This window comes from Miscanthus floridulus, chromosome 19 (genome assembly GCF_019320115.1).
Source record: "Miscanthus floridulus cultivar M001 chromosome 19, ASM1932011v1, whole genome shotgun sequence".
In the NCBI taxonomy this organism is placed as follows: domain Eukaryota; kingdom Viridiplantae; phylum Streptophyta; class Magnoliopsida; order Poales; family Poaceae; genus Miscanthus; species Miscanthus floridulus.
Window position 1 is genome coordinate 113,800,308 of NC_089598.1, and position 16,025 is coordinate 113,816,332.

The 16,025-nt window shown below is 47.9% G+C and overlaps 1 protein-coding gene, 1 long non-coding RNA gene and 1 pseudogene across 4 annotated transcripts; 1 reads left to right on the forward strand and 2 right to left on the reverse strand.

Annotated features, from left to right (window-relative positions):
- Positions 1 to 2,098: 2,098 nt before the first annotated feature.
- On the reverse strand, positions 2,099 to 4,153 carry LOC136525168 (uncharacterized). Of its 3 annotated transcripts, XR_010776445.1 has the most exons (5): positions 3,809 to 4,153; positions 3,559 to 3,664; positions 2,848 to 2,921; positions 2,501 to 2,594; positions 2,099 to 2,357 (listed from the first exon to the last, which is right to left on the reverse strand). It is a non-coding gene; the product is annotated as an uncharacterized lncRNA (long non-coding RNA). The 3 variants fall into 3 exon arrangements; XR_010776446.1 differs by having other exon boundaries at positions 2,099 to 2,594; positions 2,853 to 2,921; XR_010776444.1 differs by having other exon boundaries at positions 2,099 to 2,594.
- A 910-nt stretch (positions 4,154 to 5,063) lies between these two features.
- LOC136526650 (sugar transport protein MST6-like) lies at positions 5,064 to 7,834 on the reverse strand (annotated as a pseudogene).
- A 3,038-nt stretch (positions 7,835 to 10,872) lies between these two features.
- LOC136526651 (uncharacterized mitochondrial protein AtMg00810-like) lies at positions 10,873 to 11,937 on the forward strand. The gene has a single exon (XM_066519247.1). It carries the CDS (start codon positions 10,873 to 10,875, stop codon positions 11,935 to 11,937), a length of 1,065 nt encoding a protein of 354 aa, XP_066375344.1.
- The last annotated feature ends 4,088 nt before the right edge of the window (positions 11,938 to 16,025 follow it).

Genomic DNA, 16,025 nt, shown 5'->3' on the forward strand with positions numbered 1-16,025 from the left:
TGCCACTTTAAAGGATCGAAATGCCTAGAGGGGGTGAATAGGCGTAATCTAAAATTCACAAACTATTGTCACGGATTAAATCATGGGTATCAGAATTTCTGGTCCCAAGCGGAATTTATGGACTAAATCGAGTTCACCACACATGTAAAGTAGTAGTACTAAGTGATTTCACGCATTTTGCTTGCTCCACCACCTACACACAATATATATAATGCCACCACAACAAATAATACAAACACAAGTCGGCACACAGAGACATAAGATTTATGCTAAGGTTCGGCCACACCACAAAGTTGTTCCTATGTCCCCATTGTTGAGGCGACCACAAAGGTCCTTAGAGTCTCATTCGACTCCCGCTTTTCCCATGAGACCACAAAAATCAAGCCAGGATTTCTACTAGAACAAATGGGTAATACAAACTTCCTGGACACCCTATACAAGCATGAATCAAGGGTGTCATCGGGCAACACCTAGCTGGCTAGGGTTCCAAGAACCCAAGAGTAATATAACGAAAACCAAATCTCACTCACAAAGATGGGGATCTAAGAAAGAGTGTGAGAGAGAGTGTGGGAATGTGAGAGAGAGCACGAACATTGTCACAAGGTTGGTGAACTAGTGAATGAGCAAGAGAGAGAAAGAGGGAGGGCGCCAGGTGATCCAAACCCCATAGCCAGCCTCCAGACCGTTGGCATGGGAGAGAAGCACCCCACATCGGAAATCCTAGCCAGGAGGCCTAGATTTCTAGGGTGGGGTGCAGGAAGAGCCCAGGCGCGTGGTCAAAACCCTAGCAGGCTCAAGCGCCCGAAATTTACGGTAAGGGCTAGTGGAAATTCTGGTTCAGCCACCAGATATGACAAAATGCTCCCGGCCAAAAAAATTTCAGATGTAGAGGTCAGTAATTCAAGGGCCAGGCTCAACAAAACTCAAGTGCGCAGAATTTCCGAGCTAGCCTAGAATTTCCGGCTAAATGTGAACAAACAAGCTGAGGCAAGGTTTAGGCAAAGGGTATTTTGTGGGGTGTCAATATTTGAAGATATGATCCATTGAGCACAAATGTCGAACCCGCTTAATAGTACGGCATCCTATACTCAAGTGAAGTTCAAATAAATTTAAAATAAGAATGAACTTCTCTCAAATTGAAGCATGACGCCACATCTTGTCTCATGTTTCATTTGCACTTTTCACATTGATATATAACTGAAAATATAATGAAACATCCTTAGCTCTTTATCTGCACTATCATCTACTCCCTCCGTCCCAAAATATCTGTCATTTTCGCTTTTTGAGAAACAACTTTAACAAATATATATTAAAAAATATTAATATTTATGGTACATAATTGGTATTATTGGAAAGATCTTTGAATCTAGTTTTTTAATAAATTTATTTGAAAATATAAATGTTGTATGCATTTTCTACAAATCAAGTCAAACTTGCGGCACAGAAATCAAAAGCGATGGATAATTTGGGACAGAGGGTGTATTAACCAAAACCCACAAATAGGATTGATACACTTACAATCTCTCCCTTTTTTGTGATTAATCACAACATATATAAAGCTCACAAAGCATATAAATCAATAAATTTTGAAACCTTGAATATGACAAGCTCTCCACTACAAGAAAAAGGGGTACTAACGATGGGATATGTGGTCGTTAAAAGTCCAAATATGGCGTTAGAAGTTATTAACGACCACAAAAGTGTGGCCGTATATGGTCATTAATAGCTTCATCGTTAGTACCATTAACGAACACATGATATTTCCCATCGTTAACTTTTCAATGACCAAACAATATGGTGTCATTGATACTAGACTTGTAACGACCATATTTCTAACAACAACAACCACATTTTCCATCATTAATTTTTTTACACCATCTATCATGAGGCACTAACGACCATGTTTTAGTAATAACGACCACATTTTTTTGTAACTAATACTATTTTTGGCCAGTTACACATTGATAATTTTTTCACATTGGCTACTTATCCATATCATCAGCCACCACTTGAAACAATATACAATGAAATATTTTTCATAAATGGAAAAATACAACTAATAAACTTGCAACAGCAAACAATTATTATTTATCCATTTTGTCAATACACGACGATGTATTTTTGTGAGAAATAGAAAAAAAAACAGCTAACCATGAAACTAACCATGCCTAACCTAAGGACCATTCCTATTACAAAGAATTAGCAGCAATAAGCTATGTTTGATGGTGAACACCGTACCACCCGTACTACTATATAACTAAAATACTGATCTTCATCTGGAGGCCCTCTGCAACATTGTCCTCCGATAGCTTGTTCTTGTCAACAAGCAGAAGCCTGTAGTCACTTCAATATGAAAACTATACATGACCCAAACAAAATAATATCCAGTTAATACTTAAATGAACTGATGTCAAAGAAACAAAGCACATTGGTAAAATTAGACTCTGCACAAACTTAAGGAAATACTCATCTGAAGCAAGAATAAAATTTGGAAACTAACCTTTACTTCATGGTAAAAGAAAAATTACTTGTTGAAGCAACATTATATAGGCTGATATATCTATGATACCTATCCCCTTCGATGAAGTTAATGCCTGAAACATGAGAACACAAAGGTTCAGACAAGGAATTTGGCATGGAAGCTGAAACATGATGCATTATCTGAATACGGATTAGAAGCAACAATTATCTAGAATAATCTGAAACATGATAACACAGAGGTTCAGGCAAGGAATTGTGCAAGGAAAACTGAAACATGATGCATTATCTGAATACGGATTAGAAGCAATAATTTGAAGCATTGGAAGCTTATTGTACTATTAACTGAATTCTGCAGAAGCAACAAACCTTACATTGCTTCCAGACTATAAGAACAGCAGACTAGCAGAGGCACGTGGCAAATTTTCCAAGATAGATGCAATCTACAAACAAAATTCCCTTTGTTAAAGATGCAATAATAAGACATCCTAAACATTGAATCTCATAGACGACAAAGATAACCCACTACTCAAAAGAAATAGTCAGGGATCTTCAACTTGATCCGAGCCAATGTGTTTAATTATATAGAGAGAGAGAAGTATAGAGATAATGAACCGAGAGCCCAAACAGTAATGACAGTAAACGAATGATAGTAAAATTATGGCAAAGTCTTGTTCATGTAAAATCAGTATGACAGTACAGGCTTGTTGTGCAGTAGCTTCAATGGAAATGCACTAACTCTTAAATATAAGACTAAATATATATCCTAAGAATATAGTCATCATAATAATATGAAGGTACTGATGTAGCAAACTTATTGCTACTGCTAATACAGGAGGGTATCAAGTGTCTTAATTATGTCTTGGTAAAAGATGTAATTGGTGACTTACTATAAGTTTGGAAAACCATACAATACATCTATGAAGGAAAGTGTAGAATTACAATCGCAGGTACAAATTTGAAAGAAAGGAAACCATATGATCTGATCTAGTGTTCTAGTCGAGACCTAAACCTATCCTTATTAATAACTTCTGAAAAACACAACAATCAAATGTCAAAACCTAACATTGGGGAACATACCTGCATAACTGAAATAGGCAGTGGCAACCCGGTCCTACTGCTGCACGGGATGGAAGATGAAGGCATGGATCGACCCTAGGGCTTAGGCCCAGTAGTGCTCTGCTCCCTGATGCAATGGTGGATGCAAGGACATCATGGACTGAAACTGCCAAGGGACAGTGCCATACATACCGAGGGATTGAACAAGGCAGGCTTCTCGAGATGCAGATGAGGATCGAGGAAAATTCCATTGAGAAAGATGATGGCTTACGGTTGGGGCTGATGAAGATCTGTTCATTTGGGAAGCCACGGCCAGTCATTATTCACCCATCGGACGACTGCCGCTGGCCTGGTCGCCGGAGCGCGGAGCAGCAGATGGTCAATCTCGTCGTCGGCAGTGCACGGAGGGCAACCCGCAGAGGGCCCTCGTCCCGGCCACATCGCAAGCTGCGCACGCATCAACATGGCCACCGTCACCGGGGTCCTCCCCTGCATTGGTGTGTAAGGATGGGAGAGGGGCGCCCTCGGAAGTGAAGGATTGCGGCGGCGACGAGATGCGTTGGGGTAGCAATCTAGCAGATGCGGCGGTTGTTCGCAAGGGAGGGGTGCAGCGTGAAATAAGCTGGGTGCGGGAGGTGGGTGCGGATCCGATGGCAGGGTGGACCATGGGCTAGGGACAAACCAAGACATAGTGACGAGCGACCACAGTGAGACCTGGATCACGACCGTGCGTATTTTTGGTCGTCGGACACTTTGGGCAACAATGGAACGCACGGCAGATGGAACCCGACGATGCTAAAGTCTGGTTATTAATACTGTACGAAGATTTGTTGTAGTGCCCCCTAAATATGTGCATGTATATTTTAGATCGACAATTTGGCATGAAAAGCCACATATTCACAATTTTAGTGAAAGTGTAGAGAACAAATCATATACATGATTTCGTGGGTGTGCAAAGTGTAACATATAATATCTGTGATCCATATGACATGAATATCATGCAATGAACAAATAGAGGCATATACCATCACAAAATAATACCAACCGGTTGCGGATCTAGAACAAAATCCTAGGGGGGCTGAACAAGCTGTTGTGCTGGGCGCTGGCCGCTGGCTGCTAGCTACTACCGTGCTGCACTGCTGCTTTGCTGGTGCGGGCATTGTGTTGCGTTGCTGCTCCATGGGCGTGGCCGCAGTAGGGGGGGGGGGGGGGGGGGCTTGAGCCCCCCAGCCCCGGTGGCAGATCCGCCACTGATACTAAGCACACTAACGTAAATATGTCCTTACAAATAGATAAAGTTCCATCTACCAATCACACATAGTCCACCACATAAGTCTTACAAGCCCAAATATAAATAGAAGTCCAATACGAGATAACGATCATGACACAAGACCAAGTCCATACATAAATGAGACATATATAAATGAGGTGATCACATATGTTCTCCCCCTTTGGTGTCAAGCACCAAAAAGAAAGATGGCGTCAAACAAAGCGCCTCACTCGTCATAGTCGTCGACGCCCTCCTCCTAGATCTCATTGGGCACCTGTCTGCCTGAAGTCAACGGGACGGCGTGTCGGAGGGCGGGCGACGAGGGCGGGGGCAGCGGAGGACTAGAACTGCAAAAATTATGATGCAATTATACATGGAGCTGATATATAAAAATAATAAACTAACACGGTTAATTCATACCTGTAGGTGGCAGTGCGGAAAGTCGCCATGCACGCATCGGCGGACTCGGCAGACCATTGGGCATCCTCCAGCCTAGAGTGTGCCGCCTCGGTCCTCTCCTGCTCTGACTCTGATAGGTTCAGCTCACCTTCAGCTATGTAGTAGTCTGGGGAGTTGTCTGCAGCCAGAGCCGAGGACGCGTCTTCAGAACCACGTTGGAGCTGGTGAAGATGCGAGCCCCTCGGTGGACCGCCGGAGAGGAGGGGCCGTTGGGACCTCTTCCATTGCTCATAGTAGTGTAACGCAGTCGCTAGGAAGAAGACTGCGAGCACGGAGACCCCGAAGCTGATGAGCAAGATCTCCACGAGTTTTGAGATCTGCCTATGAGGCGTGCTTTCCTTCAATAAAAAAAGTGAGATGATAGATGCTCGGGTACTATTTTTTAAAAAATGCACATATCTTGAAGCAAATATAACTAATTAACCATTCTACTAATTACAACAAAATTGGTAGGGGGCTTGAGCCCCCCCCCCCCCCCCCCCGCCCCGGTGGCAGATCCGCCACTGGTGGTGGGCTGAAAGAAACAACATTTAGGGGAAGAAAAGACCAGTTTCTATCATTGCTAGATCGGTGGAATGTATGTTGCGGAGGTTACCGAGCTAATGAAAAAGGAACCTAGGATGGGGATCGGGGTTTTGCAAGTGTGGCCTAAGCAAGGTTTTCATTATCGGAAATAAAAATTATCGGAGGTCATGGATAAATAGGATAAACACGATATATCGGAACAAATTCAAAAAAAAACAATTTGTTTTGAAAAATAAGCCAGATCCTGGTTATATCATAAAGATCAACTGGATGACACTATTATCAGAAATATCGGACCAAATTCAAATAGTGCTGCATCCTACTCTTGGGACGACTTCGACTTCTTGGATTCAAATGACACTGTTAGTACCTCTGATGGGCGCACGTAGGGTGGTGGCGGTGGTGGTGCTGTTGGAGAAGTCGTTATCCCCGTGGTCGTACTCCAGAGCACGTTAGCCTCTCCGAGGCTGAGGAGCAGCCACACAAAACTAGCTGCCCATCGTCCGTGCACAGCACAGCAACCAAAGCAGGCATGCGACACGAAGTTGACGAGCCCGGTGATGACTGTCGACATGAGCGACGCGGTGCTGCCGAAGCCCAGCGTCTTGAACAGCACCGACGCGCAGAACATGATCACGTTGATGCTCGTCAGCTGCTGGAACAGCGGGATCGCCACCGCCATCACCAGCTAAGGACGGTACCACCGCCGCTGGATGTCGCCCCGCGGGTGAGCCACCACCCTAGATGACACATCGGCCGCCACCAGGTCGTCGTACTCGATGGCTACGTCGTCGGTGTCGTGCACCCGCCGCAACATCCGCTTCGCCTCCTTGGGCCGGCCGCGCTCCAGGAGTAACAGGGAGCAGACGGTGATGATGGCGGCCAGGACGGCTGCCTGCCCAAGGCTGAGTCACTAGCCCCACCCGCCGATGATCCTCGCCGTGCCATAGTTGATGAGGTTGTTGAGGAGGATCCACGGCATGATCATGAGCTAGAACCCGTTGTTGAGCATGTCGCGCATCCACCAGGGCGCCATCTCCAATAGGTACACCGGCACGCTCTGGTTGGCGAACCCAACGCGGACGTCGAGCAGCATGCGGCCAAGAATCAGCATCGCCACATCCACCGCCACACCGTTGAGCGTGCACCCCTCTAGGAAAGTGATTCCGCCAGCGAACGTGAACCACTTGCGGCCGGAGGCACTGGTGACGGACACCGTGAAGAGCGACGCCACGTAGAGCAACGTTGTGAATAGCGTTAGCTGGCTGTCAAACTTGCAATACTGTTTGCCGCTCTCCGCCGACTCTGCCTGCTCCCAGTACACCGACGGGAAGAAGCGGCTCAGGAAGGGGGTCCATGGACATGATGCCACTGGAGATGCCGATGTCGTAACCAAAGATGAGCCCGCCCATGGCCGCCACTATGCACGCCATGAACACGAATAGGGTCAGCCCTATTGGCCCCCTGGATCTCCGGCACAGGTGAGCCGACCACTTCCTAGCGTTGTCGGAGATCCAGGGGGCCAACAAGTGGTATCAGAGCCGTACAAGCGCCGTCGCCAGACTAACCGCTGGCGATGATGGACGGTTTGGAGATGGGAAAAGCAGCGGCGCTGCTGTGGCTACCCAGCCATGACAGGAGGTCATTGTGCGCATGGTGCGGGAGGTCAGCGGCACCAGTTGGCCGACGCTGACTCGCACCAACTATGGCGAGTGGGCGGTGACCATGAAGGTCAAGCTCAGAGCTCGACGACTCTAGAGTGCTGTTGACAAGGGCACCGACAACGAAGAAGATGACATGTCAGCATTGGAGGCTATCCTCGTTGTTGTGCCAACGGAGTACAAGGAGCCGATGGGTGTGAAGAGCTCTACTAAGGAGGCGTGGGAGGCCATTGCGGCGATGCACGTCAGTTTCGACCGCGTAAAGAAGGTGACGACCCAGCTACTGAAGTAGGAGTACACCAACCTTAAGTTCAAGGATGGTGATGTGGTGGAGGATTTCTCCCTCCACCTACAAACGCTCATCAGCAAGCTGAGGAGCCATGGCGTCACCATCGACGAAGAAGAGACGATCTCTAAGTACCTACACTCCGTGCCGGCGAAGTACATCTAGATCGCTCTCTCCATAGAGACGATGCTGGACCTATCCACCCTCACCATTGAGGATGTGACAGGCCATCTATGGGTGGTGGACAAGCGCATGGAGCAGGTCACAGCATCGAAGGACAGCGGCAAGCTGCTACTGATAGAGGAGGAGTGGGCTGCCCGGAGGAACTTCGGGGAAGCCTCCTCCAGCCGAGGTGGCGATGGCAAGCACCGTGGCAAGGCTACTTCGGAGAAGAATAAGAAAAAGAAGGTCGACCCCAACACCTGCCGGCGCTACGGGAAGACGGGTCATTGGGCAAAGGAGTGCCCAAATTGCAAGCATGAGAAGAAGGCTGAGGCTCATCTGGCGCAGGTTGATGATGATGAGGCCACTCTCCTAATGGCGACATTCTGTGCACTGCACGACATTGAGGCCAAGGAGAAGGAAGAGGTGATGGCGATGAAAGGGCCTAGGATGGCTTTGAAAGCTGTCTACCTCGACAAACCGCGCGCCCAAGTCCACCTCGGATGTGTGGGCGGCGAGAAGGAGCAGCGGTGGTACCTGGACTATGGCACCAGCAAACACATGATGGGCTCCAAGGCAGCCTTCTTCAAGCTCGACGACGACGTGACCGGCACGGTGAAGTTCGGTCACCGCTCAAGGGTGGCGATCCGAGGGCACGGCACCACCATCTTCAGGTGCCAGAACGGTGAGCACCGGACGCTAACGGATGTATATTACATCCCATAGCTACGTTCAAGCTTCATCAGCATTGGCCAGCTAGATGAGCACGGGAGTGAGGTACTGATCAAGAACGGCGTCCTCAGGATCAGGGACAGGGAGTAGCACCTTCTTGCCAAGGTGAAGAGGTCTCGAAATCGGCTATACCTGCTCGACTTGAAGGTGGAACAGTTGGTGTGCCTGACAGCATGGCACACTGAGGAGCCATGGCTGTGGCATGCCCAGTTCGGCCATCTCAGCTTTGATGCGCTTGGTCGGCTGGAGAAGATGGTCCGAGAGCTGCCCCACATGAAGCACGGAGGCGAGCTATGTGACAGCTGCCTGGCCAGAAAGCAGAGGAGGCTGTCGTTCTTAAAGGCGGCCAAGTATCGCACGGTGGACACTCTCAAGCTCGTCCACGGTGATCTCTACGGGCCAATCACACCAGCCACAAATGATGGTCGATGGCACTTCCTCCTGCTCATGGATTATTGCAGTCGCTATATGTGGCTGCAACTCCTGACGAGCAAGGATGAGGTGGAGGCGGCGATCAAGAAGTTCAAGGCGCGCGCGGAGGTGGAGAGCGGCAAGAAGCTGCGCGTGCTAAGGACTGATCGTGGTGGCAAATTCACTTTGGTGGAGTTCACTATGTACTACGCGGATTAGGGTGTGGTGCGACACCACACCGCGTCGTACTCGCCGTAGCAGAATGGTGTGGTGGAGCGGTGGAACCAGATGGTGGTCGGCATGGCTCGATCCATGATGAAGGCAAAGGGCATGCTGGCAAGGTTTTAGGGTGAGGCGGTGACCACAGTGGTGTTCATCCTCAATCGCACGCCCACCAAGGCCCTGAAGGGCAAGACGCCATTCGAAGCTTGGTATGGGCGCAAGCCGAGCGTGTCCTTCCTCTGGACATTCGGTTGCATCGGCCATGTCAGGAAGACAAAGCCAGTCCTCACCAAGCTCGAGGACAGGAGCACACCAATGGTGTTCTTGGGCTACGCAGAAGGTACCAAGGCATACTAGCTCTATGACCCACGTGGAGGCAAGGTGGTTGTCTCGCGCGATGTCGTGTTCGATGAGAAGGCGACCTAGGACTAGAATAGTCCGGGCACAGGGGAACCTAGCGACTTCACCAGCACCTTCGTCATCGAGCACTTGCTCATCCACGGTGGTGGAGACGTTGGAGAGGAGGTGCAGACCACTCTAGCAATAGAGCCAAGCACTCCTAGTGCGGTGCCGAGCACTCCGGGAGGGGTGCCGAGCACTCCAGGAGTGGATCCGAGCGGTCCTGCAGTGGTGTCGACCACTCCAGGACGGGTGCTGAACACCCCCATAGCGGAGCAGAGAGGTCTTGCAGAGGTGGCGACCACTCCAAGACTCGTGCCGAGCACTGCTGTAGTGTGCCGACCACTCCAGGAGTGGTGACGAGCGGTCCAGGAGTAGTGCCGAGCACTACAGCCAGGGGGCCGAGCACTCCAGGTGCTGTGCCAACCACTACAGCGAAACAGGGAACTCCATCGACGCCGATCGAATTCGCCTCACCTCCAAGTGACATCACTGAGTTCGTGGATGCCTTCCACAATGGTGAGAAGGTGCGGTTCCGTAGGCTAGACGACATCATCGGTGGCACAGGGCCCTCAGGCCTGGCGGGTCAGCTGCTCAATGACCCAGAGCTGCTTCTCGTTAGTGTAGAGGAACCACCCATGTTCGCACTGGCCGAGCGTGATGCAAATTGGTGACGGGCGATGCTAGAGGAGATGAAGGCGATCAAGAAAAATGAGACTTGGGAGCTCGTCAATCCACCTCTAGGATGTCATCCGATCGGCCTGAAGTGGGTGTACAAGGTCAAGCGGGACGAGCACGGCGCCATTGTCAAGCACAAGGCGCGCCTCATCACCCGAGGCTTTGTTCAGTGCGAGGGCATCGACTTTAAGGAAGTCTTTGCGCCGGTAGCGCACATGGAGTCTGTCTGACTGCTACTAGCATTGACAGCAGCAAAGAACTAGTGCGTCCATCACCTGGACATAAAATCGTCTTTCCTCAACAGTGAGCTAGCGGAGCCGGTCTTCATCAGACAACCTCTAGGTTTCGCCATCAAAGGAGTGGAGCATAGGGTGCTCCGACTGTGCAAGGCGCTCTACAGGCTACGGTAAGCCCTGCGAGCGTGGAACGCCAAGCATGACTCCACGCTGGGTGAGCTTGGGTTCACACGGTGCGCAACCGAGCACGCGCTCTACACGCGATGACGAGGGAAGGACGAGCTCGTCATCGGCATGTATGTGGACAACCTGATCGTCACTGGCGCGCGTGCGGAGGACATCGATAGCTTCAAGTGTGAGATGCTGGCTCGTTTTCGAATAAGCGATCTCGGCGTGCTCTCCTACTACCTCGACATCGAGGTGAGAAAGGGGAAGGAGGCGCTCATGCTCGGTCAGAGCGCGTACGCCTCAAAGCTGTTGGAGCGGAGCGGCATGGCTGAGTGCAAGCCTTGCGTGACTCCGATGGAGGAGCGACTGAAGCTAACGAAGGCTAGTACCGCGGTGAAGGTAGATGCAACACTCTACCGGGGCAGCATCGGTGGTCTGTGCTACCTAGTCCACATGAGACCGGATAATGCGTTCGCCGTGGGCTACATCAGTCACTTCATGGAGGATCCCCAAGAGGATCACTGGACTGTGGTGAAGCGGTTGCTGCGCTACATCAAGGAGACAGTGGATCAGGTGATCGTCTTCCCCAAGACCAGCAAAAGTAGGCTGCAACTCACTGTGTTCAGCGATACATACATGGCAGGGGACATCGACGGACGGCGGAGCACCTCTAGCGTGCTCTTCTTCCTCGGGTCGGCTCCAATTTCATGGATGTCGCTGAAACAGAAGGTGGTGGCGCTATCCACGTGCAAGACAGAGTACGTGGCGACGGCCACAGCGGCGTGCCAAGCTGTATGGCTATGCCAGCTGCTGGACGAGCTCATCGGTGTGGAAGCTCACTCACCAGCACTGATGGTGGACAACCAGCCCGCCATCGCCCTCGCGAAGAATCCGGTTCTCCACGACCGGAGCAAGCACATCGACGCCAAGTTTCACTTCCTTAGGGACTGTGTCGATGGAGGGCAGATCATCATCGAGTTCGTCGAAAATGGTCGGCAACTCGTGGACGTCATCACCAAGCCGCTCGGCCGTCTTCGGCTCACGGAGCTGAAGAAGATGATCGGCCTGGAGAGGGTTCTAGGGTTCGCAGCAGGATTAGGGGAAGAATTGTTATGTAATCTGCTGCTCCCTTGTGTGAACGCGTGGCAAGGGAGGCAGCGCCGAAAAGGGCTCCCTGTTGTGGCACTGTAGCCAGTGCAGGGGCAGACGCCGAACAGCTCTCCTGCGGCACTGTAGCCACGGCAGGGGCAGGCGCCAAAGTCAGACCTGCTGTCACACCTAGTCACTGTAGCAGCATGACAGCCTGATATGTCTGTGTATTAAGATTATATGGATAGAGTTGTATATATAGTTTGCCACTGCAACTCGGTAAAAAGAGCGAGTTCAGTTTTGCCATCTCCTCTGCAGAGCTCCGGCCAACGCTAGTGCTTGTGCTGTGTGTGTACGCTCTGTTCTCCCTCCCTTCTTCTACCTCTATCCATAGTGTGTGCTCGGCAACGATAGCATGTGGTCGTCAATGCTGGTGAGTGGTCGGCTCACCCGTGCCGGAGATCCAGGGGGCCAACAACCCCACCGGGGTAGTCCTGCCACTTGCCGGCCGACGCGCTCGGCGCCACTGCCGCGTCGCCCGCCATTGCCACCACTCACACGCGCAACACAAGCACTCACAGGGGAGGGAAAGATCGAATGAGTTCGGATGGAAGCAAGGAGCAACACGGTGAGGGCATCCGCGTCCGCAGGCCCGGCTGTCAGCCTAGGCGGTAGGAGAGACGGCAAGGGCCCAACTAAAAGGATCCCGATTTCTTAACTAATTAGTTCTTCCCAATTTATTAGCGACATAATTTTCGTTCTCAAATAATTGCTTCATTGTTATGAGATTAGCCATCCATCCATGCACGCCATAAAAGAGACGTCGCTTTTTTATTCTTTTGTTACCTTAAAATCCTTTTCTCTCATTTGGATGTGTGATCGTCCCTTGCCTGCATTTCTGCTCACTCCCCTCTCAGAAGTCCTCTTCTAAGCGCCATTGTTGCTACCCCAAATTATTGCTTCAGCTAATGGTGGTTTACTGAAAGGAGTGGCTGCATATAAAGTCGAGCTGTGCCTTCTTTAACCTATTTTCTGATTAATCTGGCCTTCTACTAATGTATGCTGCTTGACCTGATACGTATTGGCCAGTCTTACAAGGATTGCAGCTATATGATTCATCGGTTTGATTTCACAGTATTGGTTATAGGTTGTACCACATCCAAAAAATAGAGAAAGGCTACCTATCTTGCAGGGATGTCGATCCTGTAAGTTTAGGTTCAATATTTTCTACACTTAACCCATACTTCTAGATTATGATGCTCAAATCACATTAAACTAGAGAGGACACACGATTTCAGAGAGACGGGACCATCAAAATGAAGTGTATAGGAGTATAGGTTTTAGGTGTCCCGGGGTAAAATCCCATGTTATTATTCAGTTTCTTCTGTTATAAATTGCTCCCAATCGCTGAGGGGCTACAACTTTCGGTGTTGATGCAAGAAACCTTTCCTTAGATGAGAGAGTAGAGGTGTGAGGGGACTGGGGAGTGGATAGAGAGCTCGCTGCACTATGGCTCTCTCATAGACTGCACTCATGGTGTGGAGCCCGGCCATAGGCTGCTGCTCAAGCTGGAGCGCGATCGACGTCTACTACGCCTATCGCCGACCAGTGCTACCCGGCCGTCCAATCAGAGGGGTGGCGTAGCATGTGCCATCGGTGCGTATGTGATGTGTTTGTGCAATTAACATCTACTTTTACTTTTATGCCACCCTCCGTCCACTGCGCCTCCCTTCGTCCAGAAAAACATGCAACTATAGATTTCGTGTCAGAAAAAGTAGTTCATGGTTTATTAAGTTTTTAGTGAATAGTATTTTATATTTATGGCTCCAAATCAATTTATTATGAAAATATATTTCATAATTAATTTAGTGAAATTTATTTGATATCATAAATATTGATACTTTTTATTTATAATTGGTCAAACTTAAAATACTAAAACGTGACAATGTGCTAAAATTATATGTTTTCCTGGACGGAGGGAGTAGTACTTATGAGTAGTATATTTTGGATTTTTATGTTATTCCTCAATATAGATAGCACTGGACTTTGAGAAAAGATAATTATATTAAATTTCTTTAATTCCTACTAGGACAAATAGGTTAGTTTCAGTGGAGAGTTTCATGTTGTTGTTTTCAAGACTGTCACGTCATGTAGAATGATAGGAAACATGAATTAAACACCCACTCTCAATGGAGAGTTTCATTCTATAGTCTTTCGGAGGTGCTCATAGGGGTAGGGTTTGCGTGTGTATTCATAGGGGTGAGTGTGCATACGTGTTGAGCATCTGCGTCTGTACTTGTGTAATTCAAAAAAAAAGAGTTCCATCCCCATGATACTCACTTTTTCTCTCTCTTCTTAAAAAACCTTGCCACATCATCAAAAACACTTATGTGGTAGTTCATTAAATGAAAATAAAACTCTAATGAAACTTCCATCGAGACTGACCTCCGTGGGAGTTTCACGGGAATTTCATCTCCATTAAATAGGTTGCCACATAATCATTTTTTTTGACATTGCAATGTATTTAAGAAGAGAGATGAAATGAGTTTCATTTCTTGGCACGATTACCGACTCATGAGTCATGAAATTAAATGACTATGAAACTATAAAATAATTTTTTTTATTGAGAGTAGGTATTTCATTTAAGTTTTTTTTTGACAGGACAGTCTTAGTCCACTGAGACTGACCTTGTATATATACAATACAGTCGGAAAGATTTCTTTGTAGAATCCTGGCTAATCGACCAAGCCCCAAGACCGGCACGAAGCCCCCACACCATGCATGGGTATTAAGAGGTTGCTGAAAAGATTGCAAATAATAGTAATAAAAAAACGCACAAAGAAACTACACTTGATTTAAAAAAATGTTCGGAACCTGTCTGAAATTTTATTCATGCCCAATCATGTAGTAGTAGTACGGTATATTTTCTTTTCATTTCTAACAAGATTCTACCGGTTAATAAACTTCTTATTTTTCTACAATGCAATCAGGGACTTCACTATGAGAAACACGTGATTTGCCGAGTGCAAAAATCTTTGCCGAGTGCCAAATTTCGGGCACTCGGCAAAGACCTGCTTTGCCGAGCGCCGCACTCGGCAAAATAAGACACTCGGCAAAGAGGCATTTTGCCGAGTGCCTCGGCAAAGATTGGTAGGGGCTTAACGGCATCCAGCGGCGTCATCTTTGCCGAGTGCCCCCCGTTTGGCACTCGGCAAAATATTTTTTTTTGTTTTTTGCCACCAATTTTTTTTGAAGCTTTCGTACAGTACCACAAACAACATGTTTAAATTTGGGACATTTTTATTGCCTTTTGGCATATTTCTATAGTTTATTTTGTTTTGTTGAATTTTTCCAGAAAATGTAAGTTTGAACTGCAGGTGCATCGAATAATGGATTACATTCGTTCAAAAAATGTTATTCTTGTTTCTTAGTATACATTTAGGCTAAATCCAGGAACTGTCTCAAAATTTCGATCAACATGCTCACGGGGCAACGCCGCCAACTTGCGTGGGAGTGGTTTTTTAATTGTATAAAATGCGAACGAATTCCAAAAATCATAAAACTTGTCGAGTTGTCGCCATATCGTATGCGTATGCCGTGGAAAAAATTTGAAAAAGTTTCGAGCACGTTGTCACGTACGATGCTCACAAACCAGGACATCTCCACATGTGATCACATGTGGAGATGTCCTGGTTTGTGAGCATCGTACGTGACAACGTGCTCGAAACTCCGACAACTCGACAAGTTTCATGATTTTCAGAATTCGTTCGCATTTTATACAATTAAAAAACCACTCCCACGCAAGTTGGCGGCGTTGCCCCGTGAGCACATTGATCGAAATTTCGAGACAGTTCCTGGATTTAGCCTAAATGTACACTAAGAAACAAGGACAACATTTTTTTGAACGAATGTAATCCATTATTCGATGCACCTGCAGTTCAAACTTACATTTTCTGGAAAAATTCAACAAAACAAAATAAACTATAGAAATATGCCAAAAGGCAATGAAAATGTCCTAAATTTAAACATGTTGTTTGTGGTACTGTACTAAAGCTTCAAAAAAAATGGTGGCAAAAAACTAAAAAAAAAATTATTTTGCCGAGTGCCGCCCAGCTGGCACTCGGCAAAGAGCTGCTGAATTTTTTTAAAACTTCGCCGAGTGCCAGATCACGACACTCGGCGAAGAAAAT